We start from the raw sequence: 27,918 nt of genomic DNA on the forward strand, positions 1-27,918 counted from the left end.
CACGCACGCACACACACACACACACCCACACACACACATGCTAAAGATGTGTGGTATGGACAGAAATTCATATCACAATATTTTGTCTGAATTGATGTGATAATGATAAATAGAATGATACATTTATAACATTAATGTGCACCACAGTTTTGATTTTTATCATCTTTTAACTATACTACTAGTTTGATGGTTGTAGCCATCAATTGTCCCCAGTAACAATCACCCATATTAGCTAACTTTTTCCTTTTAAACTTCACATTTCGCTAGCACAGGCTACTTATCGTAATGAACGATATCAGCAAAATGTCTGTGATAAGTGATCAGTATGGTCGGTGTCGATCATTTTTGATTTATCGTCCCAGCTGTAACACACACACACACGATTCATCTGCTGCAAATGTTAAACATTGACATTCAAACATGTGGTCTAAAGCACTGCATTTCAGTGCTAGAGGTGTCACTACAGACACCCTGGATCAAATCCTAGCCCAGTGTTGTCTGGGCTTGTCTGGTGTAGGCTGTCATTGTAAATAATAGTTTGTTCTTAATTGACTTGCCTAGTTAAATAAATAAAATGTGTTTTGTGAATGAATATACTTTGAACAATCCTTTCTAATGTGAATAAAACTCCACCTCTATTGTTTACAAATGTTGTAAAAAATATATTTTATGAACTTTGAACCAAATGTATAAATTGTAAAAATGCAGCTGAAATGACAGTCTGTCTGTCGGTTTTTCTGTGAAGATGTCAATATAATTTGGTCCAAATTAAAACATTTTAAATTGAAAGGCTACTGTCAAAACATTAGGTGAGGTTTGGGAATCCCACTGGTCCATGGAAATTAGGTTGTAACTATCGGGTTGAGAGTATCGTACACTAAATAGTGGCCACCACCCTTTTATTTTGAAAAATAATATTCTATAGAATCTATTGAAAGCGAAATAATTTCCATGGAAATGTGGGATGTTATATCAATTGATGCTGAATTGTCATGTAGAATGTTCATTCAAATTATGCTAACTGGTGTGGCTCATTGAATTGAATGTAGGCCTATTTGTTGTAATGTCAGTAGAGTTAACGCAAAACATTACAGCACAGATTGAAGGGAACATACGTACACTTCTAGATTCTATTTATATGTGAAAACGAATATAAACTTTGGATTTAGTCGTGAACTGCCTCTTTAAGACGTGGGCATTGGGTGGTACCTCAAACGAACCAAATATGCCGACTCATGACGCCCAGGAAGCCCTGACCAAACCTCCCAAATTCCCGCAGATCTGAGACAGCTAAGGTCCCCATGTTATAAGCGTTTTTTACTTTGTAACAATGTGTGTGGTTTTGTTAACGGGTATTTGAGTCGATAATGCTGAATGGTCGGTGTCATGCGGTTCACATGGGATATTTACAGGCTGTTGGGGCTTGGGAGCGGTAAGAAATCTCCACTTTTTTACAACTCTTTTCGAACTTTCCTCTCAACTCGTTAACAGTTAGTCGGCAAAAAAAAGTTGATTTTGCCTTTGAACTAGGATTACAAAACATTTCAAGGGAGTGTTTGGAGTTACACTGATAGAATAACGAATCTGCAATAACATACTTCGGCGCTTTTGTTGCTTGTTCATGATTAGAAGTTAAAATACATTCAAACAAGTGGCTACGCTTGCCACTTTCCCGCTAGCTTTTTCGACGCTACATTGGTACATTATAAAATGTCACGATTGCTACACGAATTTATTTCTGAGTGTTCATTATGTGGATTGTTTAATGGCCCACAAAAATAGTTGTAACGTGTCAACTATATTTCATTAAAGTATGTCGGTCTATACTGAGAACAGCACAGGGATTTTGCACATTTGCATATCTTACTGAATGCAGGAATCTGAATGCATACCTATGACGGCTTGGCTATTAGAGTAACACTTCCTCTCATCGCCTCGTCCAAAAACACTTTAATGAAGCACAACTGATAAGAATTGCTCAATCGATAACATGGCATAGCCTTGCTCTCTAGAACCCAATGCATTAAAGCTGCAATGTGTAGCAACCAGGCAAAATTCACATGTAAGTGTTATAGACATGTCATTCTCATTGAAAGCAAGTCTAAGAAGTTGTAATAGAAGGTGTAATAGTCACATTCGCCGAAAAAGACCTTACAGTGAAATGCTTACTTACGAGCCCCTAACCAACAATGAAGTAAACAAAAATATGTAGAATAATAAATAAAGTAACAAGTTATTAAAGAACAGCAGTAAAATAACAATGGCGAGACTATATTACAGGGGGGTATTGGTACAGAGTCAATGTGCAGGGGCACCAGTTAGTTGAGGTAATATGTACTAGAGGTCGACTGATTATGATTTTTCAACTGATTATGATTTTTCAACGCAGATACCGATCATTGGAGGACCCCCAAAAAAACGATACCGATTAATCGGAGGATTTTTACATGTATATATTTGTAATAATGACAATTACAACAATACTGAATGAACAATGAACACTTTTTATTTTAACTAAATATAATACATTAATAAAATATATTTAGTCTCAAATAAATAATGAAACATGTTCAATTTGGTTTAAATAATGCAAAAACAAAGTGTTGGAGAAGAAAGTAAAAGTGCAATATGTGCCATGTAAAAAAGATAACATTTAAGTTCCTTGCTCAGAACATGAGAACATATGAAAGCTAGTGGTTCCTTTTAACATGAGTCTTCAATATTCCCAGGTAAGAAGTTTTACGTCGGAGTTATTATAGTACTATTTCTCTCTATACCATTTGTATTTCATATACCTTTGACTATTGGATGTTCTTATAGGTACTTTAGTATTGCCAGCCTAATCTCGGGAGTTGATAGGCTTGAAGTCCTAAACAGCCTACCACCACTCAGTCAGACTGCTCTATCAAATCATAGACTTAATTATAATATAATAACACACAGAAATACGAGCCTTTGGTCATTAATATGGTCAAATCCAGAAACTATAATTTAGAAAACAAAACGTTTTATTCTTTCAGTGAAATACGGAACCGTTTCGTATTTTATCTAACAGGTGGCAACCCTAAGTCTAAATATTGCTGTTACATTACACATCCTTCAATGTTATGTCATAATTATGCAAAATTCTGGCAAATTAGTTTGCAACGAGCCAGGTGGCCCAAACTGTTTCATATACCCTGACTCTGCGTGCAATGAACGCAAGAGAAGTGACACAATTTCCCTAGTTTAATATTGCCTACTAACATTAATTTCTTTTAAGTAAATATGCAGGTTTTAAAAAATATACTTCTGTGTATTGATTTTAAGAAAGGCTATCTAAATTATAGTTTCCGGATGTTTATGGTTAGGTACAGTCGTGCAATGATTGTGCTATTTTCGCAAATGCGCTTTTGTTAAATCATCCCCTGTTTGGCGAAGTTGGCTGTCTTTGTTAGGGAGAAATAGTCTTCACACAGTTCGCAACGAGCCAGGCGGCCCAAACTGCTGCATATACCCGGACTCTGTTGCACAGAACGTAAGAGCAGTGACTCAATTTCCCTAGTTAAAATACATTTATGTTAGCAGGCAATATTAACTAAATATGCAGGTTTAAAAATATCTACTTGTGTATTGATTTTAAGAAAGGCGTTGATGTTTATGGTTAGGTACTTTTTATTTTTTATTTTACCTTTATTTAACCAGGCAAGTCAGTTAAGAACAAATTCTTATTTTCAATGACAGCCTAGGAACAGTGGGTTAACTGCCTGTTCAGGTGCAGAACGACAGAATTGTACCTTGTCGGCTCAGGGGTTTGAACTTGCAACCTTCTGGTTACTAGTCCAGCGCTCTGACCACTAGGCACTAGGCTACCCTGCCGTACATTGGTGCAACGGTAGTGCTTTTTTCGTAAATCCACTTGTTAAATCATCCGTTTGGCGAAGTAGGCTGTGATTCAATGATGAATTAACAGGCCCTGCAGGACAAGCTAGATAAACTAGTAATATCCTCAACCATGTGTAGTTAACTAGTGATTATGTTAAGATTGATTGTTTTTTTATAAGATAAGTTTAATGCTAGCTAGCACCTTACCTTGGCTCCTTGCTGCACTCGCATAACAGGTAGTCACAGCCTGCCACGCAGTCTCCTCATGGAGTGCAATGTGATCGGCCATGATCAGTGTCCAAAAATACAGATTATTGGACTTTCCGATTAATCGGTCGACCTCTAATATGTACATGTAGGTAGAGTTATGAAAGCGACTATGCATAGATGATAACAACATCTATGCATAGTCACTATGCATTGCTATGCTTACCGTTCTTAAGTTTCAATGTTGCATCTTTTATTTTCGGGTTTGTACAGCAGCCTCAAACGTCTGAAACACCTGAATTTCCATAACCAAATTATTTTCATCAATGCTCGCAAAAAAATGCTCATGGCCATGACTGAAGATAAACGAGTTGTCTTTGGGCTGTGGTTTAATGTGGGTGTTCCTTTGGTGTGTCTGACTGATTTCATGTCAACTGTAATATGGTTACATTTTAAAGTCTAACAATGTATTAGAGAGACAACAAGTGCTCATTGTGCAAATGTATTTATGCTTTCAATAAACATTTGGAGACAGAATCTAGTTTACATGTTGTCAACAATCTAAGCCAACCCTGTCTGTTTTGTCCCATAGTGCACACACTTCGGTTGTTGCTAAACAACCAACCCGTCTATGGAGAGAATTCAGTTTTGAATTTGAGGACTTCTCCCCTCCTGACTGACTCACCATCGCAAGATTGTCAGCTAATTAGGTTCAACATGTAGGCTAAAGACCTTGTATTTAGCCAACCTGACAGCAGCTAGCTAGCATAGCTTGATGAAATGGTAGCCAGCTGCAGCTATATTTCTCTGTCAAATCAGTTATGGCAAGAATTAGTGTCTGGAATGTGTTAAATAAGACACACTTGCTACAAAAGTAGCTTGCAACTTATTTTCAACATTTCATAACATCATGTAAATAAATACATGTTATAGTGGAAACAATATAAACTACTGCCAGTTGAATGCCCATGGTCTTCAGTCAGCTCACCTACACAATATTCTATAACTGGCAAGTTTTGTCTCTCCTTATGTCTGCTGTTAGATCTTTCCCGGGAAACAAATCCTAGAACTAATCTCCCTACTGGTGCAGGCTACATGTGGACATTGAACATCACCCAACTTGAGTGTAGATGCATCAACAAAAAAATCTAAGGATGTGTTTGTGTTACAAAGACAAAACATTTTCTGCTGTAAATATCATATTGTTGTGCTTATATAGACTGTATGCCTACACTTTACCTAACAAATTAAATCAGTTGTGTTTAGAGCATAACTTCAGCTCTCTAACCAGAACTTGAATGGCATTTCTATGGTCTATTTGCCCAAATCTAAGGATTATTTGACTATCTAACATACTGACATGCACACCTTTCTGGGTGAGGGTCTGTCTTCACGTCACCAGTGAGTGATACATCCCTTCCATCAGTGTAATGTATTACAGGTTATGGACAGGTGCAGTCAGGGGGCAGGAGGGGTGGAGTGTATGACACTCCATCCTAGATATGACAGAGTTTGTCTCATGGGTCCAGCAGGCAGAGTTCAATAACTTCAGACAGATGTGAGATGCAAGAGGATGACACTCTTCTCATACTGAGTAACCTACAGTGTAATATGACAAAAATAAAATAGCTGAACTTATGTAGATATTCTAAACAGTGTTATGATAACAAAATGAAAACATGAAGCAGAGAACTCTTTGGTCCTTTAAAAACCTACTCTATGTAAAAGATTGTGTGCTAATAGCTTGGAAAATATATAAATGTGACTCTGGATGATAGCATAATGATGTTTGTTTGCAACATTAGGGCTGTTTTCCTAAAGAGGTTTAAACCACCTTGTGTTTTATTTCCTTGTCACGATACTAATGAGTATCCTGATACTGGTATTGTCCCAGCCCTTGTGGTTATGTCCTCCATTACTCTAAAACGGACTGGTGTCTCGTCACCGTCTCCTTATCTGGTGATCTGTCATCATTTTTTGCCCTAGGAAATACACACTGTTTCTTGTTGGCATCTTTTCAAATCAAATGTTATTTGTCACATAACAGACCTTACAATGAAATGCTTACTTACAAACCCTTAAAAAATGCAGTTTAAGAAATAGAGTCAAGAAAATATTTACTAAATAATCGAAAGTTTAAAAAATAAAAGTAACACAAGAAATGTACATAACAATAATGAGGCTTTATACAGGGGGTACCGGTACCGAGACAATGTGTGGGGGTACAGGTTAGTCAAGGTAATTTGTAAAGTGACTGGATAGATAATAAACAGCCAGTAGCAGCAGTGTAAAAACAAATGGGGGGGTCAATGTTAATAGTCCGGGTGGCCATTTGATCAGTTGTTCAGCAGTCTTATGGCTTGGGGGTAGAAGCTGTTCCGGAGCCTGTTGTCTATTGATCAGTCTTATGGCATGGGGGTAGAAGCTGTTAAGGATACTTTTGGTCCTAGACTTGGTGCTTCTTTATTGCTTACAATGCAGTAGCAGAGAGAACAGTCTGTGACTTGAGTGACTGGAGTCGTTGACACATTTTTGGGCCTTCCTCTGACGCTGCCTCGTATATAGGTCCTGGATGTCAGGAAGCTTGGCCCCAGTAATGTACTGGGCTGTACGCCCAGTACATTACTGGGGCCAAGTCTAGGACCAAAAGGTGAGAATTTTTGGACGATAAACAAATTACTTGCATGGACACAGTTTTATTTAGGAATTTTAGTTCCAACCGGACCAAATGGAAAGAATACAATGTAACAAATAGTCAAACTGTGTGAAAACGTCGTTACTGTAGCAGGTTTGCACAGATCCTTATGACTGTGTGCCTCCAGCCAACAAACTACACTTCCTCCCAGTTACATTTACACATGGGCAGTGGTAGAAAAAGTACCCAACTGTCATACTTGAGTAAAAGTAAAGATACCTTAACAGACAATAGCATTTTACTCAGTCACCCAGTAAAATGCTACTTGAGTAAAATGATTTGGTTTAAAATATACTTAAGTATCAAAAGTAAAAGTATAAATAATTTAAAATTCCTTATATTTAGCGAACCAGCCACATTTTTATTAGGGATAGCCAGGGGCATGCTCCAACATTCACACATCATTTACAAGTGAGTCTGTCAGATCAGAGGCAGTATGGATGAATTTGACTATTTTCCTGTCTTGCTAAGCATTCAAAATGTAACAAGTACTTTTGGGTGTCAAGGAAAATCTGTCACCCATTCGATGGAAACCTAGTTACAGTGTGTAAATGGTAATGCATTAGTGCAGAAAAGAAATACATGTATTAAAATGCTGGAAATAAACAATTTAACTATGCAAAGGTTGTGTGAATTAAAGAAATAGATGTTAGATGCCTGGCTCAAAAAGGGCCCTGTTGTGTTCAGTGATTTAAGCAAACACCTGGGCTATTATTTTAAGTTTTACGGTATTCTGTTTGTGGCCCATGTGGGAATCAAACCCACAACTGCCCCAACCAACCAACCAACCAAATTGTGGGAACCACATAACATTTTCGAAATGTTTAAACTTTCTACAAAGTTTCTCTCAACATTTTTTGTTGACAATTTTTCTTTCTCTTGTAGATATCAGAGATTAGTTACATAACATGATACACAGAGAGCACAGGAGGTTGGTGGCACCTTTACCAGGAGCCCCTCTTCCCCAGTTATGGCTGGATTGGACCAGGTGGAACGGTATCAAACACATGGTTTCCATGCTTTTGATGCCATTTCATTCGCTCCGTTCTAGCCATTATGAGCCGTTCTCCCCTCAGCAGCCTCCACTGACAGATACAAAATACTTTTCCCCTTCTCATTTGTGATAAATACTGACATGCTGTCCCTATTTTCTTTTTGATCACTAACTTTACTCTCGCTCTAAATTCTCCACAATTTGTTGGGTAGTTCGAGTGGCACAGTGCTCTAAGGCATTGCATCTCAGTGCTGGAGGTGTCACAACAGACCCTGGTTCGGTTCCAGGCTGTATCATAACTGGCCATGATTGGGAGTCCCATAGGGCGGTGCACAATTGGCCCAGTGTAGCCTGGGTTAGGGTTTGGCTGGGGTAGGTCATCATTGTAAATAAGAATATGTTCTTAACTGACTTGCCGAGTTCAATAAAGGTTCAATATAAAAGCTTTGATTACAAAGTAGCTCTTTGAATCCCCTGGTTTCTGATCTCTTTGTCTAGGCCTGATTCCAGTTGCAGAAAGTGTAGCTTGCAGCCCTGTTCCCCTTTTTGGTATTTGTATTTTTTTCTTTGTAACTTGATGACGTGGTTATTATGTAGGTAGCTACAGTACATTGTTTATTTTATTTTATTAGGATCCCCATTAGCCAATGTCAATGGCAACAGCTAGTTTTTCTGAGGTCCGACGCGAAACGGAAAAGACAGAGACAAGACTTTACAATTTACATAGGATAAAGAAATAAGACTCTAAGCTGCAGCTCAATACTACTTGTCAAACATAGAGAACTGATAATATATACTTACTGGTTGTTGGGGTGGGGTTCCGTGGGTGGCTTTTCACCATTTTTCTTCGGAATCCTCATGTCTTGCTCATTGTTAGATTTATTTATTTTTGGTCCAAATTGGATGTTATGTACCCTATTTATTTTATATGAATCCAATCATTTAAAATGGCCAATTTGGGAGAAATCAATTAGCTTAATTTCTCAGAGATCAAATTATATTTCAACAAAATGTTGTAGGAATGCGAATCTAATCTTTTTCTAACTACAGACATGATTCCCGAACAATCTTGAGATGGTGGCAGTCAATCCCCTTTCTGGTGGCGGAACGACCCAACAATCTCTCATAGTAAAATTTTTGCGCTTTCTCACACACCTGTCATCTGAGATGTTAGATGATTTCAGTCATGCAAATGTCTAGCAGGTACAATTATAGAGTATGATGAGTCCAAAATGAGTGCTGGGGTTTTTAGTGCTAGGCTGGAACGAAAGCCTGAACACAGTAGGCATAGCTCTCCAGGACAGGGCAGAGTTGGAGAGCTCTGATTTGGGTAGTGAGTGAATAGCGATGACGAGGGAGGCTGAGTACCGTATTTAGCTAGATGGTGTAGCTAGCCTCCCATAGTTTGGGATGATATACTGTATATTTTACATTCTTGTGTCAGAAAAATCCCCTTTCAGCACTACTAATTTCCTACAAGAGGTAAACACTGGATCTTTTGTTGCTATTGGCATCAGATCTGGATAATTTGTTGGACAGAGAACATTCCTTTATGATGGGGATTGAAGGAACAGTATGATTTAGCAGGTAATGGGTACTCAGACGGTGCAGTAAGAACATGCGTATCCTGCCATTTAAGTAGCAGGCCGGACACTGACATAAAATTAGGACTGGGTGGAGTTTTTACCATATTTCCTAGTGTTTAGTCTATGTCTATCCTGTCCTCTCAGATCTCAGGGTTTCTGGATGGGACCAGATGCTGAGATTTACTCCATCCCTATATGGTCTGGTGGTGAGTCACAGACGGATAGTTAGTCAATGTTGGTGGCCGTTGGTGTTTGTATGTGTGCGCGTGGGAACTACTGCAAGAAATGCCACAGATCTTCCACACTGAGGAGATGGAAATTTCAACCGTGTACAGGTCTATGTATAGATGTCAATCCAGTGTTTTATCTAAACATCCCCCCTGTTCACTTTCCATTTTGGAAACATTTAGCTACATTGTGCCCTATTGAACATGCCCACTGTATCTGTATCTGTATCCCATTACCTGTATATATCCTGGTGTCTTCCAGGGTGAATGAACTGACACAGTGGCCCTGACTTGACCCCTAGCAGCCCAATAGGAAATCAGCATACTGTCATGTGAGGGGAACTTATGACATCAGCCACTCTAGTATTATATTCATCAATGGACTTATACCCCATTGACATTATTGCCATTTAGATTACAGGAACAGCTTTCTGAAGAAGAAAAAGAAATAAAAGATATATACCTTCACTGAGCTCCTTTTGAGGTTAGAAGACCATAAAGATATACATTTATCATATAACTATCCCTTTAAATGTCTTCCCTTCTCCCCTAAGAAGTTTGAACTCGGCTCAGGGAAGGGACTCTGCGGGTCCTAGTCATGATGAGGCTGTGACATCACAGGTCAGCCAGCTCCCCAGACCTTCCCTGCCCTCCCAGAACATATTGTTGGATGACTTTGTCCCTGTTCAGCCATTTGAAGTCATTTAGAAAAGATGGCTGTGTTTTGATAAGGCCGTAGCCTAGAGCAGGGATCATCAACTAGATTCAGATCGCTAGATGTGTTTTTTTTTCTTTTTCTTGAGCTGATGTTCAGGGGACCAGAACATACAGTAATTACAAATAATTTGTGAAGTGCAAATTACGGCAAGAAGCACAAACAAATATGGCATTTGACTAAAACATAATAATTTCAAACTTGCTGACATTTGTATACAGTCAAATATCTCTTATGCGTGAGAATACATTCTAACAGATTTCCTCAATTAAATACCAGCCAAGCAAAACACCAGCACTAATTTTGGCCTCTAGTACAGAGACCAATGCATACGATTTTGATGTGTGTTGGTTTGATCTTAGCAGATGTTCTATATATGGATACCAACCGTCCCCACCCGCCGTCTTCTCGTCTCTGTGTTTACACTCGGAGATCTCATGATCTGCATCATCATTAAACTCACATTCACCCTGTCCCACCATTTACTAGGCTCACACAAACTCTGTTGGGGTTTTAGGCTGGGTTTCTGTATAAGCACTTTGTGACATCTGCTGATGTAAAAATGGCTTGTATTTATTGATTTGTTTCTACAGAACTCCCACACCTGTGCTTACACATGTTTCACTTAGAGGATGCCCTTAGACACAGATCTAGAAAACGGTTTTAATTTTTTATGTATATATTATTTATTTGTGTGTATATATATATATTACACACACACACACAGTGGGGCAAACAAGTATTTAGTCAGCCACCAATTGTGCAAGTTCTCCCACTTAAAAAGATGAGAGAGGCCGGTAATTTTCATCATAGGTACACTTCAACTATGACAGACAAAATTAGGAAAAAAAATCCAGAAAATCACATTGTAGGATTTTAAATGAATTTATTTGCAAATTATGGTGGAAAATAAGAATTTGGTCAATAACAAAAGTTTATCTCAATACATTGCTACATACCCTTTGTTTGGCAATGACAGAGGTCAAACTTTTTCTGTAAGTCTTCACAAGATTTTCACACACTGTTGCTGGTATTTTGGCCCATTCCTCCATGCAGATCTCCTCTAGAGCAGTGATGTTTTGGGGCTGTTGCTGGGCGACACGTACTTTCAACTCCCTCCAAAGATTTTCTATGGGGTTGAGATCTGGAGACTGGCTAGGCCACTCCAGGACCTTGAAATGCTTCTTACGAATCCACTCCTTCGTTGCCCGGGCGGTGTGTTTGGGATCATTGTCATGCTGAAAGACCCAGCAACATTTCATCTTCAATGCCCTTGCTGATGGAAGGTTTTCACTCAAAATCTCACGATACATGGCCCCATTCATTCTTTCCTTTACATGGATCAGTCGCCCTGGTCCCTTTGCAGAAAAACAGCCCCAAAGCATGATGTTTCCACCACCAGGCTTCACAGTAGGTATGGTGTTCTTTGGATGCAACTCCACATTCTTTGTCCTCCAAACACGACAAGTTGAGTTTTTACCAAAAAGTTATATTTTGGTTTCATATGACATTCTCCCAATCTTCTTCTGGATCATCCAAAAGCTCTCTAGCAAACTTCAGACGGGCCTGAACATGTACTGGCTTAAGCAGGGTGACACGTCTGGCACTGCAGGATTTGAGTCCCTGGTTACTGATGATCGGCTTTGTTACTTTGGTCCCAGCTCTCTGCAGGTCATTCACTAGGTCCCCCCGTGTGGTTCTGGGATTTTTGCTCACCGTTCTTGTGATCATTTTGACCCCACAGGGTGAGATCTTGCGTGGAGCCCCAGATCGAGGGAGATTATCAGTGGTCTTGTATGTCTTCCATTTCCTAATAATTGCGCTCACAGTTGATTTCTTCAAACCAAGCTGCGTACCTATTGCAGATTCAGTCTTCCCAGCCTGGTGCAGGTCTACAATTTTGTTTCTGGTGTCCTTTGACAGCTCTTTGGTCTTGGCCATAGTGGAGTTTGGAGTGTGACTGTTTGAGGTTGTGGACAGGTGTCTTTTATACTGATAACAAGTTCAAACAGGTGCCATTAATACAGGTAATGAGTGGAGGACAGAGGAGCCTCTTAACCTCTTGAAACTCCCCATCCCGGATCCGGGATTGTGACTAAGCCTCAGGCTCATTAGCATAACGCAACGTTAACGATTTCTGAAAATCGCAAATAAAATTAAAATAATGCGTTTGCTCTCAAGCTTAGCCTTTTCTTAACAACACTGTCATCTCAGATTTTCAAAATATGCTTTTGAACCATAGAAATTGACTAATTTGTGTAAGAGTATGCAAAGCTAGCATAGCTTTTTGTGTAGCATGTAGCACGCAACATTTTCACAAAAGCCAGATAACCAAATAAATAAAATCATTTACCTTTGAAGAGCTTCTGATGTTTTCAATGAGGAGACTCCCAGCCACATACTAAATGCGCAGTGTTTCCTGAAAGCGTCTGTGTGTAGGAGAAATCGTTCCGTTTTCTACATTGCGCCTGGCTACCGAAACGAACCGAAAATGCAGTCACCTACAACGTGAAACTTTTTCCGGATTAACTACATAATATCGACCGAAACATGGCAAACGTTGTTTGGAATCAATCCTCAAGGTGTTTTTTCACATATCTCTTCATTGACATGCAGTTCTTGGAAGCTTGCTTCTCTGTCTGTGCCCCATGGAAAAATAGTGGCAGGTGACTTTGCGCACCAATTTCGGCGCAGGACACCGGGCGGACACGTGGTAAATGTGGTCTCTTATGGTCAATCTTCCAACGATCTGCCTACAAATACGTCACAATGCTGCAGACACCTTGGGGAAACGACAGAAAGGGCAGACTCATTCCTCTTGCGTTCACAGCCATATAAGGAGATCATGAAAGACAGAGCCTCAAAAATCCTTGTCATTTCCTGGATGCCAAGTCATCTTGGTTTTGCCTGAAGCTCACGTTAAAGGGCACGCACAGAGAAGATATTTGTATTTCTGGACACGTCAGAGTGTTTTCTTTCGAACAGTAGCAATTATATGCATAGTCGAGCATCTTTTTGTGACAAAATATCTTGTTTAAAACGGGAACGTTTTTCTTCCAAAAATGAAATAGCGCCACCATAAGTGTAAGAGGTTAAAGAAGAAGTTACAGGTCTGTGAGAGCCAGAATTCTTGCTTGTTTGTAGGTGACCAAATACTTATTTTCCACCATAATTTACAAACAAATAAAATAAATAAATAAATGTAGTCTCAAATAAATAATGAAACATATTCAATTTGGTTTAAATAATGCAAAAACACAGTGTTGGAGAAGAAAGTAAAAGTGCAATATGTGCCATGTAAAAAAGCTAACGCTTAAGTTCCTTGCTCAGAACATGAGCACATATGAAAACTGGTGGTTCCTTTTAACATGAGTCTTCAATATCCCCAGTTTAGAAGTTTTAGGTTGTAGTTATTATAGGACTATTTTTCTCTGTACCATTTGTATTTCATATACGTTGACTATTGGATGTTCTTATAGGCACTATAGTATTGGCAGCCTAATCTCGGGAGTTGATAGGCTTGAAGTCCTAAACAGCGCTGTGCTTCAAGCATTGCAAAAAGCTGCTGGCAAATGGAGGAAAGTGTGGTTTGAATGAATGCTTACGAGCCTGCTGCTGCCTACCACCGCTTAGACTGCTCTATCAAATATCTAATCATAGACTTCATTATCAAAAAAAGAATCACACAGATAGGTCATTAATATGGTCAAATCCGGAAACTCATTTTGCAAACAAAACAGGGTAGCCTAGTGGTTAGTGTTGGACTAGTAACCGGAAGGTTGCAAGTTCAAACCCCCGAGCTGACAAGGTACAAATCTGTCGTTCTGCCCTTGAACAGGCAGTTAACCCACTGTCCCTAGGCCGTCATTGAAAATAAGAATTTGTTCTTAACTGACTTGCCTAGTAAAATAAAGGTAAAATAAAATAAATCCTTCAATGAAAAATGGAACCGTCTAAATATTGTTGTTACATTGCATAACCTTCAATGTTATGTCATAATTATGTAAAATTCTGGCAAACTAATTATGGTCTTTGTTAAGAAGAAATCATCTTCACACAGTTCGCAACAAGCCAAGACAAACTGCTGCACCCTGACTCTGCTTACACTGAACGCAAGAGAAGTGACACAATTTCAGGCACCGCATTGATTATATGCAACGCAGGACAAGCTAGTTAAACTAGTAATATCATCAACCATGTGTAGTTAACTAGTGATTATGTTAAGATTGATTGTTTATTAAAAGATCAGTTTAATGCCAGCTAGCAATTTACCATGGCTCCTTGCTGTCTGCACTGCCATACAATCGGTGTCCAAAAATGCTGATTACCGATTGTTATAAAACTTAAAACCGGCCCTAATAATCGTCCATTCCGATTAATCGGTCGACCTCTAGATTCCATGTCAACCCATCCCATCGGAGCTCATTTCCTTCTGTTATTTTAGTTTCCCTATTGTCTCCCCTCAGACAAACTGTCGGCAAATGTCACTAGACCAGACAGATGTAATGTCTAGACTAGACAAATGACACATGATTCCACAACAGTCAGTTTCACTCCTTAACCACGGAACTTACTGTTTAACCACTGAACTCTGTTTTGTGTCAACTGTCCAGTGCATAACCATGGTTTTTGTTGCCCAGTGAAGGACAGATTTTTCACTGAGAATGTATACCAAACAAAAACCATTGATTTAAAAGTTTAACAAACCATACAACTCTATGCACAATGACTCCTTTTAACAATGTACATTGACATTTTTTACAGAAACACACTTACTGGAAGAACTGTGCAGATGCACATTTTGGTAACAGAATTTCTGTAAAATCCCTCAATTAAAAAAAGAAAAAAACTCTGTTAAATATCTGCTCTGAGTTAAGATGCAACGATGTCAGCCAAAACAATGGGGTGTCATCTATGACACCACACCTTGACATTGAAAAAAATCTATTTGGTTTATTGAGTAAGTGAAGTGGATTTACACCCGGTAACGGAATTTCACCATGGCTCCCTGATCTGTACAACATAGAAATGCATAATTATGGATATGAATGTCATTCTCTTCATGGTGATGTATCCTAAATAGGTACACTAAAGTATACATATGAAATATCTTCCTTTGCATATCTGGGTATTATTCTACACACTGGCTATTATTTTAATGAGCTCTGCTCTCAAACAAGACCACATTTTGTTGTTCCGGACCAAATCTGAAACAATCATAGATGTCAATGTTTCACAAGTTTGAACATCAACGTACAGCACGGTAGAGATCAGTACAGTTGAGCACAGTACAGTACACTTCATCACAGTAAAGTATAGTACAGTACATTATAGTGTTCTCAACTTGTGTGCCCTACTGTGTACTGTGCTGTACTGAACTAATACTCTGCTCTACTGTGCTGTCCAAACCTGTGATCCCAACTGTGGTTTGACTTCTATGATTTCCCATTGTAGCCAATTCAATTGCAGAAATCCGTTACTGATTTTGGTGATTTTAATCACTATCATAACTCTGCATTGTTGATGAAGGACCCATAACTATTTCACAGCACCTGTTGTTTATGAAGCATGTGACAAATACATTTTATTTTACTTAATAATTTATAACACAAATGTATATCAGTAAAAACACTAACTAATTGATAGGTCTACCTTTACTTGTTACTTCTGTTAACTTTCATTATTGTCCCTCATGAGGGAGAGAAATTAGAACATATCTTAAAGATGAGTGGGATTTTGGTAACGGAATTTCAAGGCACAAGCCAATGTATCTAAAACTTACACAAGGCAGAAACAAATGATCCAAAGCTAAAAATACAGTTCCTATAGAAAGTCTACACTCCCTTTCAAAATGTTCACCTTTTGTTGCCTTATAGCCTGGAATTAAAATACAAAATACACTGCTCCAAAAAATAAAGGGAACACTTAAACAACACAATGTAACTCCAAGTCAATCACACTTCTGTGAAATCTAACTGTCTACTTAGGAAGCAACACTGCTGTTGTGCAAATGAAATACACAACAGGTGGAAATTATAGGTAATTAGCAAGACATCCCCAATAAAGGAGTGGTTCTGCAGGGGGTGATCACAGACCACTTCTCAGTTCCTATGCTTCCTGGCTGATGTTTTGGTCACTTTTGAATGCTGGCGGTGCTTTCACTCAAGTGGTAGCATGAGACGGAGTCTACAACCCACACAAGTGGCTCAGGTAGTGCAGCTCATCCAGGATGGCACATCAATGCAAGCTGTGGCAAGAAGGTTTGCTATGTCTGTCAGCGTAGTGTCCAGAGCATGGAGGCGCTACCAGGAGACAGGCCAGTACATCAGGAGACGTGGAGGAGGCCGTAGGAGGGCAACAACCCAGCAGCAGGACCACTACCTCTGCCTTTGTGCAAGGAGGAGCAGGAGGAGCACTGCCAGATCCCTGCAAAATGACCTCCAGCAGGCCACAAATGTGCATGTGTCTGCTCAAACGGTCAGAAACAGACTCCATGAGGATGGTGTGAGGGCCCGACGTCCACAGGCGGGGGTTGTGCTTACAGCCCAACACCGTGCAGGACGTTTGGTATTTGCCAGAAAACACCAAGATTGGCAAATTCGCCACTGGTGCCCTGTGCTCTTCACAGATGAAAGCAGGTTCACACTGAGCACGTGACAGAAGTGACAGAGTCTGGAGACGCCGTGGAGAACGTTATGCTGCCTGCAACATCCTCCAGCATGACCGGTTTGGCGGTGGGTCAGTCATGGTGTGGGGTGGCATTTCTTTGGGGGGCCGCACAGCCCTCCATGTGCTCGCCAGAGGTAGCCTGACTGCCATTAGGTACCGAGATGAGATCCTCAGACCCCTTGTGAGACCATATGCTGGTGCGGTTGGCCCTGGGTTCCTCCTAATGCAAGACAATGCTAGATCTCATGTGGCTGGAGTGTGTCAGCAGTTCCTGCAAGAGGAAGGCATTGATGCTATGGACTGGCCCGCCCGTTCCCCAAAGCTGAATCCAATTAGCACATCTGGGACATCATGTCTCGCTCCATCCACCAACGCCACGTTGCACCACAGACTGTCCAGGAGTTGGCGGATGCTTTAGTCATCAGGAGCATGCCCAGGTGTTGTAGGGAGGTCATACAGGCACGTGGAGGCCACACACACTACTGAGCCTCATTTTGACTTGTTTTAAGGACATTACATCAAAGTTAGATCAGCCTGTAGTGTGGTTTTCCACTTTAATTTTGAGTGTGACTCCAAATCCAGACCTCCATGGGTTGATAAATTTGATTTCCATTGATCATTTTTGTGTCATTTTGTTCTCAGCACATTCAACTATGTAAAGGAAAAAAGTATTTAATAAGAATATTTCATTCATTCAGATCTAGGATGTGTTATTTTAGTGTTCCCTTGATTTTTTTGAGCAGTGTACTTAACACCCTTTGATCTACACATCCTACCGCACAAGTGACATTTTTTTATGTACTCTTTTGAAAATCAATAAATGGAATAGCTTGGTTGTTTACTGTAAGCGTCCACCCACCTTGTAATAGCAATCCTAAATTAGCTCAGGGCTAACCAATCACATTCAGAATCACACACCAAGTTTATTGGCCTCAACCTGTGTTAAATTGTATTGATTCACATGATTTCAGGATTCATTCAGCAGTTCCTGTAGGTTCAGTCTGCTAGTAGTGACTTGCAAAGCAAACACTCAATCAGAGCACCAAGGATCTTAAAAACAAAAAACAAACTCAGGGACGAAGTTGTGGGAAGGCACAGATTGGTGTCACAGCCAGGCATACAGTGCATTTGGAAAGTATTCAGACATTTTGTTACATTACAGCTTTATTCTAAAATACATGAAAGAAGAAGAAAAAATACATGACAAAGCGAAAAAACAGTTTAAAAAAAAGTTTGCACATTTATTTGTATAATTATTCAGACCCTTTGCCTTGAGACCCAATATTGAGCTCAGGTGCATCCTGTTTCCATTGATCATCCTTGATGTTTCTCCAACTTGATTGGAGTCCACCTGTGGTAAATTCAATTGATTGGACAGGATTTGGAAAAGCACACACCTAAGCTCCCTCATTTGACAGTTCATGTCAGAACAAAAACTAAGCCATGAGGTCGAAGGAATTGTCCGTAGAGCTCCGAGACAGGTTTGTGTTAAGGCACAGATCTGGGGAAGGGTACCCAAACATTTCTGCAGCATTGAAGTTCCCCAAGAACACAGTAGAATCCATCATTATAAAATGGAAGGAGTTTGGAACCACCGGGCGGCCAGCTCTCCTTGGAGCTGAGCAATCGGGGGGGAAAGGGCCTTGGTCAGGGAGGTGACCAAGAACCCGATGGTCACTCTAATAGAGCTTCACTGTACTTGGGAGAACCTTCGAGAAGGATAACCATCTCTGCAGCACCACCAATTAGGCCATTATGGTAGAGTGACCGAACAGAAGCCACTCCTCAGTTAAAGGTACATGGCAGCCCGCTTGGATTATGCCAAAAGGCACCTAAAGGACTCTGACTATGAGAAACAAGATTCTCTGGTCTGATGAAAGATTGAATTCTTTGGCCTGAATGCCAAGCGTCACGTCTGGAGTGAACCTGGCTCCATCCCTACAGTGCATCATGGTGGTGGCAGCATGATGCTGTGGGGATTTTTTTTCAACGGCAGGGACTGGGAGTCAGGACCTCAGACTGGGGGCGAATGTTCACCGGCAAACAGGACAATGACCCTAAGCACACAGCAGAGACGACGCATGAGTGGCTTCGGGACAAGTTCCTGAATGTTCTTGAGTGGCCGAGCCAGACCCCGGAATTGAACCCGATCGAACATCCTATTTTCAGGAGATACCTGAAAATAGCTGTGCTGCGATGCTCCCCATCCAACTTGACAGAGTTTGAAAGGGATATGCAGAGAAGAATGTTAGAAATTCCCAAAATACAGGAGTGTCAAGCTTGTTGCGGCATACCCAAGAAGACTTGAGGCTGTAATCGTTTCCAAAGGTCCTTCAACAAAGTACTGAGTAAAGGGTCTGAATATTTATGTATATTTCAGTTGAGTATTTTTTTATACATTTCCCAAATGATGGAGTATTGTGTGTAGGTTGATGGGGAAAAAACAATTTAATCATTTTTAGAATAAGGCTGTGGAAGAAGTCAAGGTCTGAATACTTTCCGAATGCGCGGTATTTCTAGGGAAGTCACATGTACACCTCTTGACAGCTGTTTCACTTCTTCATTTTTAAAATCCTCGTTTTGGTTCATCGGAATTCAGAGCTTTAAATGTAAAACACAGAAGATTGAATCCTGTCAGTGTAAGACACATGTCAAACTCATTCCACAGAGGGCAGAGTTTCTGCGCCCCTCCCTTGGACTTGATTGATAATTATGGTCACTTGTTAGTAAGGAACTTCCCTCATCTAATTGTCTCTGTCTTAATTGACAGGATAAAAAACAAAAACCAGCAGACACTAGGCCCTCCATGGAATGAAATTGACACCCCTGTTTTAAGGCTTTGACCATAAACAATATTTAAAAAAATATATATTCTCACTTCTCCTTTTGCAGAAGGAACTGTTCAGTCGTTAGACTTATGTGCGTGACAGACTGACTTGAATCCGATGTCAGCGAAGCCGTGACCTGGTTCAAGCCTGTATCGGACCGCACAGTTCTGTTAATGTTAGCTAGGTTTCAACCAATTCTCTATTTCAGACATTGATTGGCTTACCTCTTTGAGCATGTAACGTATGAATTAGAACCCTGATGTACACATTAGGAACATCTACTCTTTCCGTGACATAGACTGACCACCTGAATCCAGGTGAAAGCTATGATTCTTTATTGATGTCACTTGTTAAATCCACTTCAATCAGTGTAGATAAACGGGAGGAGACAGGTTAAAGAAGGACTTTTAAGCCTTGAGACAATTGAGACATGGATTATCTATGTGTTCCATTCAGAGGGTGAATGGGCAAGACAAAATATTGATGTGCATTTGAACGGGGTATGGTAGCAGGTGCAGGCGCACAGGTTTGAGTGTGTCAAGAACTGCAACGCTGCTGAGTTTTTCACGCTGAACAGTTTCCCGTGTGTATCAACAATGGTCCACCACCCAAAGGATATCCAGCTAACTTGAAACAACTGAGGAAAGGAAGCATTGGAGTCAACATGTGCCAGCATCCCTGTAGAATGTTTTCAACACTTTGTAGTCCATGCCCTGATTAATTGAGGCTGTTCTGAGGGCAAATGGGGGTTCAACTCAATATTAGGTTGTTCCTAATGTTTTGTACACTCGTATGTTTTTGTTTTTTGTCCAGAAGCCCCCAGTGCCCAGGGCCAGGAGGAGATGGAGTGTGGCGTAGTGACCCCTGACCCCACCGATGACGTCACACTGTCTCAGGTAAGGTAATCATCTTCAAATCATATTTTTTGCAGGAATCTCCATACGAATGATTTTCCTGAAAATAATGTGACACTATCAAGAACATGTTACACTGAAGGACAATGTATGTGGTCGAGGTCTTAAAGTTAAATGGCATGCTCTGGAACTTAGGCGATGACTTTAACCTCCCGCTTTGTGCTGGATGTGCCAATGTGTAGTTCATACATGCATAATCTATGAGCGGAATTACTGTCTTACCTCAATTAGCCACGAAATCCCTAGTTTCAAAGCAACGTTTTTTCTGGGAGCTGTGCTGCACCATTTTCCCCTACATTTTCCCCCACGGCTACCAGCCTCCTAGCAATTTGACTTCTAGCCAATGAGCTTCAGTCCCTCAGCATTTGAGTGACAGCCAACAAGTGTTGCGCACACACAGTAGAGGGAGAGCAATGATGTGGTACACACATCTGCACAAATGTGACGTAGAATGTAATTTTCGAGGACCCCTTACGGTTCGTGAGCACTACTTTCAGAACTACTGGCTAGAAAGTATACAGTAGTACCAGATAATGTCTTTAAGGAACAGGACATCAGTGGGGATGACAGTCTGAGTGAGGAGGAGAAGGCCAAACGCAGAGTGGAGCGACGCAGAGCCAAGAGGAAGGTGAGCAACACGTGCACACACACACCTACTCCTCCTGAGCCAGAGTGAACAACATAGTCATGTGTATTCCTGATGCGTGATGCTGTTTCTCTCAGCGTCAACGGGAGCGCAAGAAGCTGGAGCAGGTGAAGATGCCTGAGAGCCCCGAGCAGGTAAGCTACAAACCAATATTACATGTCTTCTAAATGAATCTGAATCATGACGATTAGCACCCTAATTTGCAGTAATCGAAAAAAGGAATGTATAGAGAGGAATGGTTGTTATAAAAAGGAATGGACAGTTGGCATTCCAGCTAGGTTATAATATGCTCTCTCTAACTGTGTGTGTTTACCAGGACGCTGAAGATGAGTATGATGATGGTGGTGAATCTGAGGAGGAAGCAGAGGAGAGCGATTCTGAGCTTGAGGAGGAGGAGCAAGAAGAAGAAAAAGAGGATAGAGCAGCCATTCCTTGCTCCAAGGAGCCTCCCGCCCCATCCCCAGCCCCCTCGGGGACTAAAGGACCCCAGAAGACCGCTGCACGACACTCTGAAGAGGTAGGGATAGATTGACTCCATCTTGGCAATGGCTTAAGAGCCTGGTCCCAGGTCTGTTTATGCTGTCTGTGACAATGACTATAGGTGGAACTGAGGTGGAACCAGGCCAATTATGTAGTGTTGTTGAGTCAAGAAACAGTCTGGGAAGCTACCCAGGCTAGTTTAGGGGAGCCGTCTCTACTTGAAGAGTCTTAATACACGCTGATGGGTACCTTTTTAGTAAACTACTCTCTCTCTCACACATATGATTTCTTTATTTTTGTCTCTCTACTGCAGGAACCTGAGTGGGATGTGAGCAGTGCATTCTTTGCCAACGCTGCTAGCCACATCAGGCCAAAAGGCTGGACCAAACCTGGGCGCAAGTCCAAGGAGAATGAGGGCAGAACCAGAGAGGTAAGTGGACCGTGAGCTTTGGGATATCTACCTTGCTGGCTAGTTGCTATGGTAAGAGTGGTGCTAGCCAGGATATCTAGCTAGATGGGTGTTTTGTTGATGTCTGTCTGTAAGAGTTGTTGTGGCAACGATAGCTAGCTAGCTACTTAGAAGTTACACTGGTAGAAGTGTTGTTGGGAATAAAGATGTTTCTGTGGTAGGAGTGTTGATGATAGCTGTCAGCACAGCTGTCTGCTGTGCTGTCTGCTGTGAGACTTAGGATATCTTGCCATCTAGAAGTCACTGCATTGTAGAAGTGTTGTTGGGGCTAAGGATAGCTAGGTAGCTAGCTAGTTGGTAAAAGCTTGCTGTTTGATAGCTGTTATAGCAGTGTTGGTGATTACTTGCTGTCTGCACTAAGTGTTGATGGCTAACTGTCTGCTCTGGTGGTAGTGTCAGGGCTAAGGATAGTGTGGTACAGTAACTATTACCTGTGGTAGGAATGTTGGGGCTAAGGATAGCGAGGTACAGTCACTATTTACCGTGGTAGGAGTGTGGGGTCGGGGTCTAAGGATAGCGAGGTACAGTAGCTGTTTACTGTGGTAGGAGTGTGGGGGCTAAGGATAGCTAGGTACAGTAACTATTTACTGTGGTAGGAGTGTGGGGGCTAAGGATAGCGAGGTACAGTAACTATTTACTGTGGTAGGAGTGTGGGGGCTAAGGATAGCGAGGTACAGTAACTATTTACTGTGGTAGGAGTGTGGGGGCTAAGGATAGCGAGGTACAGTAACTATTTACTGTGGTAGGAGGGTTGGGGCTAAGGATAGTGAGGTACAGTAACTATTTACTGTGGTAGGAGTGTGGGGGCTAAGGATAGCGAGGTACAGTAACTATTTACTGTGGTAGGAGTGTGGGGGCTAAGGATAGCGAGGTACAGTAACTATTTACTGTGGTAGGAGTGTGGGGGCTAAGGATAGTGAGGTACAGTAACTATTTACTGTGGTAGGAGGGTTGGGGCTAAGGATAGCGAGGTACAGTAACTATTTACTGTGGTAGGAGTGTGGGGGCTAAGAATAGTGAGGTACAGTAACTATTTACTGTGGTAGGAGTGTGGGGGCTAAGGATAGCGAGGTACAGTAACTATTTACTGTGGTAGGAGTGTGGGGGCTAAGGATAGCGAGGTACAGTAACTATTTACTGTGGTAGGAGTGTGGGGGCTAAGGATAGCGAGGTACAGTAACTATTTACTGTGGTAGGAGTGTGGGGGCTAAGGATAGCGAGGTACAGTAACTATTTACTGTGGTAGGAGTGTGGGGGCTAAGGATAGCGAGGTACAGTAACTATTTACTGTGGTAGGAGTGTGGGGGCTAAGGATAGCGAGGTACAGTAACTATTTACTGTGGTAGGAGTGTGGGGGCTAAGGATAGCGAGGTACAGTAACTATTTACTGTGGTAGGAGTGTGGGGGCTAAGGATAGTGAGGTACAGTAACTATTTACTGTGGTAGGAGTGTGGGGGCTAAGGATAGCGAGGTACAGTAACTATTTACTGTGGTAGGAGTGTGGGGGCTAAGGATAGCGAGGTACAGTAACTATTTACTGTGGTAGGAGTGTGGGGGCTAAGGATAGCGAGGTACAGTAACTATTTACTGTGGTAGGAGTGTGGGGGCTAAGGATAGCGAGGTACAGTAACTATTTACTGTGGTAGGAGTGTGGGGGCTAAGAATAGTGAGGTACAGTAACTATTTACTGTGGTAGGAGTGTGGGGGCTAAGGATAGCGAGGTACAGTAACTATTTACTGTGGTAGGAGGGTTGGGGCTAAGGATAGTGAGGTACAGTAGCTATTCACTGTGGTAGGAGGGTTGGGGCTAAGGATAGCGAGGTACTGTAGCTATTCACTGTGGTAGGAGGGTTGGGGCTAAGGATAGTGAGGTACAGTAGCTATTCACTGTGGTAGGAGGGTTGGGGCTAAGGATAGCGAGGTACTGTAGCTATTCACTGTGGTAGGAGGGTTGGGGCTAAGGATAGTGAGGTACAGTAGCTATTTACTGTGGTAGGAGGGTTGGGGCTAAGGATAGTGAGGTACAGTAGCTATTTACTGTGGTAGGAGGGTTGGGGCTAAGGATAGTGAGGTACAGTAGCTATTTACTGTGGTAGGAGGGTTGGGGCTAAGGATAGTGAGGTACAGTAGCTATTTACTGTGGTAGGAGGGTTGGGGCTAAGGATAGTGAGGTACAGTAGCTATTTACTGTGGTAGGAGGGTTGGGGCTAAGGATAGTGAGGTACAGTAGCTATTTACTGTGGTAGGAGGGTTGGGGCTAAGGATAGTGAGGTACAGTAGCTATTTACTGTGGTAGGAGGGTTGGGGCTAAGGATAGTGAGGTACAGTAGCTATTTACTGTGGTAGGAGGGTTGGGGCTAAGGATAGTGAGGTACAGTAGCTATTTACTGTGGTAGGAGTGTGGGGGCTATGGATAGTGAGGTACAGTAGCTATTCACTGTGGTAGGAGGGTTGGGGCTAAGGATAGTGAGGTACAGTAGCTATTCACTGTGGTAGGAGGGTTGGGGCTAAGGATAGTGAGGTACAGTAGCTATTCACTGTGGTAGGAGTGTGGGGGCTAAGGATAGTGAGGTACAGTAGCTATTCACTGTGGTAGGAGTGTGGGGGCTAAGGATAGTGAGGTACAGTAGCTATTCACTGTGGTAGGAGTGTGGGGGCTAAGGATAGTGAGGTACAGTAGCTATTCACTGTGGTAGGAGTGTGGGGGCTAAGGATAGTGAGGTACAGTAGCTATTTACTGTGGTAGGAGGGTTGGCAATAGGTTGCTGTCAGTAGTAGGAGTGTTGATGGCTAACTGTAATAGGGGATACCAGGGGTCAATTGGATGCCTTAGTCTAGAGTGCTGTGTTAAATTGTGCCCAGGAGCATTTTTTACATCTCAAAATGGTTAAAATAGGAACTAATTGATGTGATGATTGAAAGAAAATCTGTGTTAGCACCTTTTACTATCATTCTAAATTGCCACTTCTCTTTTTTGGATTGTCCTCTGGAACATTCCATGTGTCTAATGATGTATCATTTTCCAGTAAGAAAAGTTCTTTTGATTGGTATAGTTGATGACAATATGCTGAACAAAAATATAAACGCAACAATTTCGTTTTTGTCATTAGTTTTCATCAGGGAAAAACAGGTAGTTGACTAATATTTTTCTTCATAGTTATTGTTGACAAAATTAACACTGCCCTGCAGTCTGTTATGTTCAATTGTAACATTTCACTTCCGCCACTCTCGGTTGAATTGTAAATGACTGGTATGTCCAAGAAACGCAGTTGTTGTGTAATGGTAGCTGAGACATACAGTACAAGTCAAAAGTTTGGACGCACCTACTCATTCAAGGGTTTTAGTTTATTTTTACTATTTTCTACATTGTAGAATAATAGTGAAGACATCAAAACTATAAAATAACACACATGCTATCATGAAGTAACCAAAAAAGTATTTCATATTTGAGATTTTTCAAAGTAGCCACCCTTTGCCTTGATGACAGCTTTGCACACTTGGCATTCTCTCCACAAGCTTTACCTGGAATGCTTTTCCAACAGTCTGAAGGAGTTTTCACATATGCTGAGCACTTGTTGGCTGCTTTTGCTTCCCTCTGCGGTCCAACTCATCCCAAACCATCTCAACTGGGTTGAGGTCGGTTGATTGTGGAGGCCAGATCATCGGATGCAGCACTCCATCACTCTCCTCCCTGGTCAAATAGCCCTTATACAGCCTGGAGGTGTGTTGGGTCATTATCCTGTTGCAAAACAAATGATAGTCCCACTAAGCGCAAATCAGATGAGATGGTGTATCGCTGCAGAATGCTGTGGCAGCCATGCTGGTTAAGTGTGCCTTGAATTCGAAATAAATCACTGACAGTGTCACCAGCAAAGCACCATCGCACCATCACAACGTTTACCTCCGTTTACCTACTCTGCGTTTCACAAAGACACGGCGGACTTGATTACACACAGGTGGATTGTATTTATCATCATTAGTCATTTAGGTCAACATTGGATCATTCAGAGATCCTCACTGAACTTCTGGAGAGAGTTTGCTGCACTGAAAGTAAAGGGGCTGAATAATTTTGCACTCCCAATTTTTCAGTTTTTGATTTGTTAAAAAAGTTTGAAATATCCAATAAATGTCGTTCCACTTCATGATTGTGTCCCATTTGTTGTTGATTCTTCACAAAAAAATACAGTTTTATATCTTTATGTTTGAAGCCTGAAATGTGGCAAAAGGTTGCAAAGTTCAAGGGGGCCGAATACTTTCGCAAGGCACTGTAGGTAGGGGTGAAGTGACTATGCATAGATTATAAACAGCTAGTAGCAGCAGTGTACAAAACAAATGGAGGGGGAGGGGTTGTCAATGTAATAGTCCGGAGGCTATGTGATACATTTTTCATCAGTCTTCTGGCTTGGGAGTAGAAGCTGTTTATGAGCATTTTGGTCCTAGACTTGGCGCTCCGGTACCGCTTGCTGTGCGGTAGCAGAGAAAACAGTCTATAACTTGGGTGACTGGAGTCACTGACAATTTCATGGGCTTTCCTCTGACACCACCTGGTATAGAGGTCCTGAATGGCAGGAATATTGGCCTCGATGTACTGGGCCGTACGCACCACCCTTTGTAGTGCCTTACGGTCAGATGTTGAGCAGTTGCCATACCAGGCGGTGACGCAACCGGTCAGGATGCTCTCGATGATGCAGCTGTATAACGTTTTGAGGATCTGGAGACCCATGCCAAATCTTTTCCGTCTCCTGAGGGGGAAAAGGTTTTGTCGTGCCCTCTTCAAGACGGGGCGGCAGGGTAGCCTAGTGGTTAGAGCGTTGGACTAGTAACCGGAAGGTTGTGAGTTCAAACCTCCGAGCTGACAAGGCCCCTGAACAGGCAGTTAACCCACTGTTCCCAGGCCGTCATTGAAAATAAGAATGTGTTCTTAGCTGACTTGCCTGGTAAAATAAAATTTAAAAAAATAAATGATGCCCAATTTTTGTTTTTGATTTATTAAAAAAGTTTAAAATATCCAATAAATGATGCCCAATTTTTGTTTTTGATTTATTAAAAAAGTTTAAAATATCCAATAAATGTCGTTCCACTTCATGATTGTGTCCCACTTGTTGTTGATTCTTCACAAAAAAATACAGTTTTATATCTTTATGTTTGAAGCCTGAAATGTGGCAAATGGTCGCAAAGTTCAAGGGGGCCGAATACTTTCGCAAGGCACTGTAGGTACCAGAGGTCGACCGATTAATCGGAATGGCTGATTAATTGGGTCCGATTTCAAGTTTTCATAACAATCGAAAATCTGTATTTTTGGACACCAATTTGGCAGATAATAATAATAATTTTAATTATTTTACAATAATTTTAATTATAATTATTTTACAATAATTTTAATTATAATAATTTTACACCTTTATTTAACTAGGCAAGTCAGTTAAGAACACATTCTTATTTTCAATGATGGCCTAGGAACGGTGGGTTAACTGCCTTATTCAGGGGCAGAACGACAGATTTTTACCTTGTCAGCTCGGGGATTCAATCTTGCAACCTTACAGTTAACTAGTCCAATGCTATAACCACCTGCCTTACATTGCACTCCACGAGGAGCCTGCCTGTTACGTGAATGCAGTAAGAAG

General features: G+C 41.3%; 1 protein-coding gene across 3 annotated transcripts in view; it reads left to right on the forward strand.

The window, feature by feature from the left end:
- Nucleotides 1-1,236: 1,236 nt before the first annotated feature.
- The window catches only part of LOC135511200 (uncharacterized), a 43,627-nt gene continuing 16,945 nt past the window's right edge, over nt 1,237-27,918 (forward strand). The window contains exons 1-6 of one of the 3 annotated variants that reach the window (XM_064932831.1): nt 1,237-1,432; nt 20,599-20,681; nt 21,244-21,327; nt 21,423-21,479; nt 21,662-21,862; nt 22,139-22,255. In XM_064932831.1, coding sequence (XP_064788903.1) covers nt 1,375-1,432; nt 20,599-20,681; nt 21,244-21,327; nt 21,423-21,479; nt 21,662-21,862; nt 22,139-22,255 — 600 coding nt within the window. In that variant the 5' untranslated portion in view covers nt 1,237-1,374. The remainder of the gene's footprint in view (nt 1,433-20,598; nt 20,682-21,243; nt 21,328-21,422; nt 21,480-21,661; nt 21,863-22,138; nt 22,256-27,918) is intronic. The other 2 variants (XM_064932830.1, XM_064932832.1) reach the window with 2 other exon arrangements.

This window comes from Oncorhynchus masou, chromosome 23, assembly GCF_036934945.1.
Source record: "Oncorhynchus masou masou isolate Uvic2021 chromosome 23, UVic_Omas_1.1, whole genome shotgun sequence".
Lineage (NCBI taxonomy): Eukaryota > Metazoa > Chordata > Actinopteri > Salmoniformes > Salmonidae > Oncorhynchus > Oncorhynchus masou.